Below are 3,244 nucleotides of genomic sequence, written 5' to 3' on the forward strand. Positions count from 1 at the left end.
CTAAGAGACAGAAGAGGAGACACAGACACAGAGGAGGAGGCCACGTGGAGACGGAGGCAGAGACTGGAGTGATGCGGCCACAAGCCCAGGGACGCTGGGAGCCCCCGGGAGCTGGGAGAGGCAGGAAGGAGCCTGTGGAGGGAGCGGGGCCCTGTCCTCACCTTGATCTCAGACTTCTGGTCTCCAGGAAGGGAGAGCACAGGTTTCTGCCGTTTAAATCCCCGGTTTGTGACTCCCTATTTGGGCACAACCTCGAAGAACCACCGTCATCTCCTATCTCCTCAAATGCCACCAGGACACGGGCCCCCAGCCGGCCCCCACCCTGTCGGCATCTTCCAGGGCTGAGGGTGGTTGCCGCGGACGGACGACCCCATTCCCAGGACGCCCCGGGACGCGGCCGAGTTACCTGACCCCATGATGTAGCGCGAGCCGGCTCCCCGGTGCAGGTGGGCGACGTCCCGTTTCAGGTTCGACCTGGCGTGGCAACGGGACCGCCTCGCTCTCTGCGGACGCCGTCTCCCTCCCAGCAGAGGTCGAGGCGAAGGTGAAGGGGGCACTGAGCTGGGGCCTCCGGGCGGAAGGGAGGGGTTGGCGCTGGGGCCCCCGCTCTGCGTGTAGCTCAGACACTGAGTGACGTGTGTCCCAGGCCGAGGGGACCTACCTCGCCGGGAGCTGGGGCTGGGCGGTCGGGCAAAGCGAGCCCATCAGGCCCCGGACAGAGTGACCCCACGGCGCTTTTCTTTTTTTTTTGAGACGGAGTCTCGCTCTGTCGCCCAGTCTGGAGTGCAGGGGCGCAATCTGGGCTCACTGCAAGCCCCGCCTCCCGGGTTCCCGCCATTCTCCTGCCTCAGCCTCCCGAGTAGCTGGGACTACAGGCGCCGCCACCTCGCCCGGCTAGTTTTTTGTATTTTTAGTAGAGACGGGGTTTCACCGTGTTCGCCAGGATGGTCTCGATCTCCTGACCTCATGATCCGCCCGCCTCGGCCTCCCAAAGTGCTGGGATGACAGGTGCAAGCCACCACGCCCGGCCCCCCACGATGCTTTTCTTCCTCACGTACCCCCAGAACGGCCTACAGGTGAGTGTACAGAACGGAGGGGCCCGGGTACCCCGTCACGGTACCTGTGCAGCGGGATCTCCGCCAGGGCCACCTGAAGCCGGGCCTCCCTTGTGCGGGCGTTGCACCGGAAAATGTGCAGGACGACTGTGAAGCGGTCAAACACCTCCACGCCCCAGGCGGCTTCCAGTTCTTTCTACAAAAGGAGAGAGCAGCTGAGGAGCCACAGGGGAAGGCCAGGCGCTGGTGGCCAACCGCAGAGGAAGGAGGACGTCTGTCATTAACTCCACCGTGTCCCCATCTGTCCCCCGCCCGGCGGGACACTGTGGCGTCCACTCCTTCATCACACGGAATACGGGACACACACAGCCAGCCACGTTCTGTGGTACCTTGGTCGGGGCTGCCATCCTCTCCACGTTCAGGAAGACGCACGTGATGTCCCGAGACCCTCGGATCTTTTCTAACAGAAAGAGGGGGTCCCGTCAGAGGCCGGCCGTCCAGGCCCCTGGACTGCGGGATGAGCCCGCGATGCCCTCTGGAGTGCCCAGGTCACAGGCGTCCGCGACTTCCTGAGCACGGGACCCAGGATCCAGGAAGTCGGTGTGGGACACGGTGTGTCTCTAGGGCTGTGTGTCTCACACACATACACATGTAGACGGTGAGGACATCCCGGCAGGGACACACACACAGTAAACACATCCCAACAGGGACACACACAGACACACACACACACAGTAAACACATCCCAACAGGGACAGACACTGACACACACAGACACACACAGAGACACACACACAGACACACACACACACAGTAAACACATCCCAACAGGGACACACACAGACACGCAGATACAGACACACACACACACACACACACACACATATACAGAGTAAACACATTCCAACAGGGACAGATGCAGTAAACACATCCTGATGGACAGACACACACACACGGTGAGCACATTCTGACAAGGACACACAGACACACACATGCACGGTGGACACAGCCGGTGGAACACACAGACACAGACACACACACAGTGTGACACATCCCGACAGGGACACACACAGACACACATGCACAGTGGACACATCCCAATGTGGACAGACACACAGATGGTGAACACATTCTGGTGCGACACACACAGAGACGTGGTGAACACATCCCGGCCGGGATGACATGCATCTGAGTCAGGCAGGGAAGCGAACCGCCCACCTCGGCAAGTGACCCAGGGAAGCAGACCCCCATGTTGGCAAGAGACCCAGGGAAGCGAACCCCCCACCTGGGCAAGTGACCCAGGGAAGCACACCCCCATGTTGGCAAGAGACCCAGGGACGCGGACCCCCGACCTGGGCAAGTGAGTAGCATCTTCCCCACTCTGCACTATAAGCCGGATGCTCAAAAACCTGGGAAGCGCAAGGATCCCGTGCAGGACCCCAGCCTTAGAGACTGCGCAGGGGGCCACCCAGCAGGAGGATTTGGCTGTCGGGGCTGCAGGGGCAGGTGCGGTTACAGCCGGTCCACTGCCCACCCTGTTTGTTGGACTCTATAAACCGCCCCGACCTAACCTTTATCAGTTTAAATCTCTCCAGGGCCGGGTGTGAGTCTCGACACAGGTGCAGCCTCAGCGTCCTCCGACTCCTACTGGTGTGTGCTCCCGGCTCACCTGGGCAGCCCAAGAGGCCGTTTCCCCCCTGGCCCAGCGAGACCCCCCGTCCTTCAGTGCGTCTGGCTCGAATGTTCTGGGCAGCAGAGGACAGGAAAGGAGGTTTGGGGAAGGAGCAGGTGTGGACGGACCCACCTGTCAGGTGTTGGAAGTTTCCTTTGCCGAAGACGAGCTTCCTGTCCGGTGATTTGGTGGATACGACCATTGTCTGCACCACGGACCAGCCGTCCAGCGTGTGCACCAGCGCTGTGGCCTCCGCCACCTGCCACTCGGCTGCGGGGACACAAGGGCCAGCGTGAGAGATGCTTCCCTTCGGGGTAGGCCCGGGGCCCCCATCCACACCTGCCCAGGGAGGCCTCCTCCTGTCCTTGAGACAAGGTCCCCCGAGAACCCACCCCCAGTCGGCGTTTGTCCCCAGATATGACTCCGTGCCCCGTAGGTCCTCTAAGTAGGAATCTGACGGGGGAGGGACGCCGGAGCCACAGCGGGACACAAGGACGACCCTGCCTTACGTGGAATT

General features: G+C 61.6%; 1 protein-coding gene across 1 annotated transcript in view; it reads right to left on the reverse strand.

Moving 5' to 3' along the window:
- GTPBP6 (GTP binding protein 6 (putative)) overlaps positions 1 to 2,993 on the reverse strand; it is an 11,157-nt gene extending 8,164 nt beyond the window's left edge. The window contains exons 1-4 of the mRNA XM_011972051.1: positions 2,860 to 2,993; positions 1,445 to 1,515; positions 1,121 to 1,251; positions 407 to 474 (exon numbers count right to left, since the gene is read on the reverse strand). Of these exons, the coding sequence (XP_011827441.1) occupies positions 407 to 474; positions 1,121 to 1,251; positions 1,445 to 1,515; positions 2,860 to 2,929 (340 nt within the window). The 5' untranslated portion in view covers positions 2,930 to 2,993. The remainder of the gene's footprint in view (positions 1 to 406; positions 475 to 1,120; positions 1,252 to 1,444; positions 1,516 to 2,859) is intronic.
- Between the last annotated feature and the right edge of the window lie 251 nt (positions 2,994 to 3,244).

This window comes from Mandrillus leucophaeus, unplaced genomic scaffold, assembly GCF_000951045.1.
Source record: "Mandrillus leucophaeus isolate KB7577 unplaced genomic scaffold, Mleu.le_1.0 Scaffold1264, whole genome shotgun sequence".
NCBI lineage: Eukaryota > Metazoa > Chordata > Mammalia > Primates > Cercopithecidae > Mandrillus > Mandrillus leucophaeus.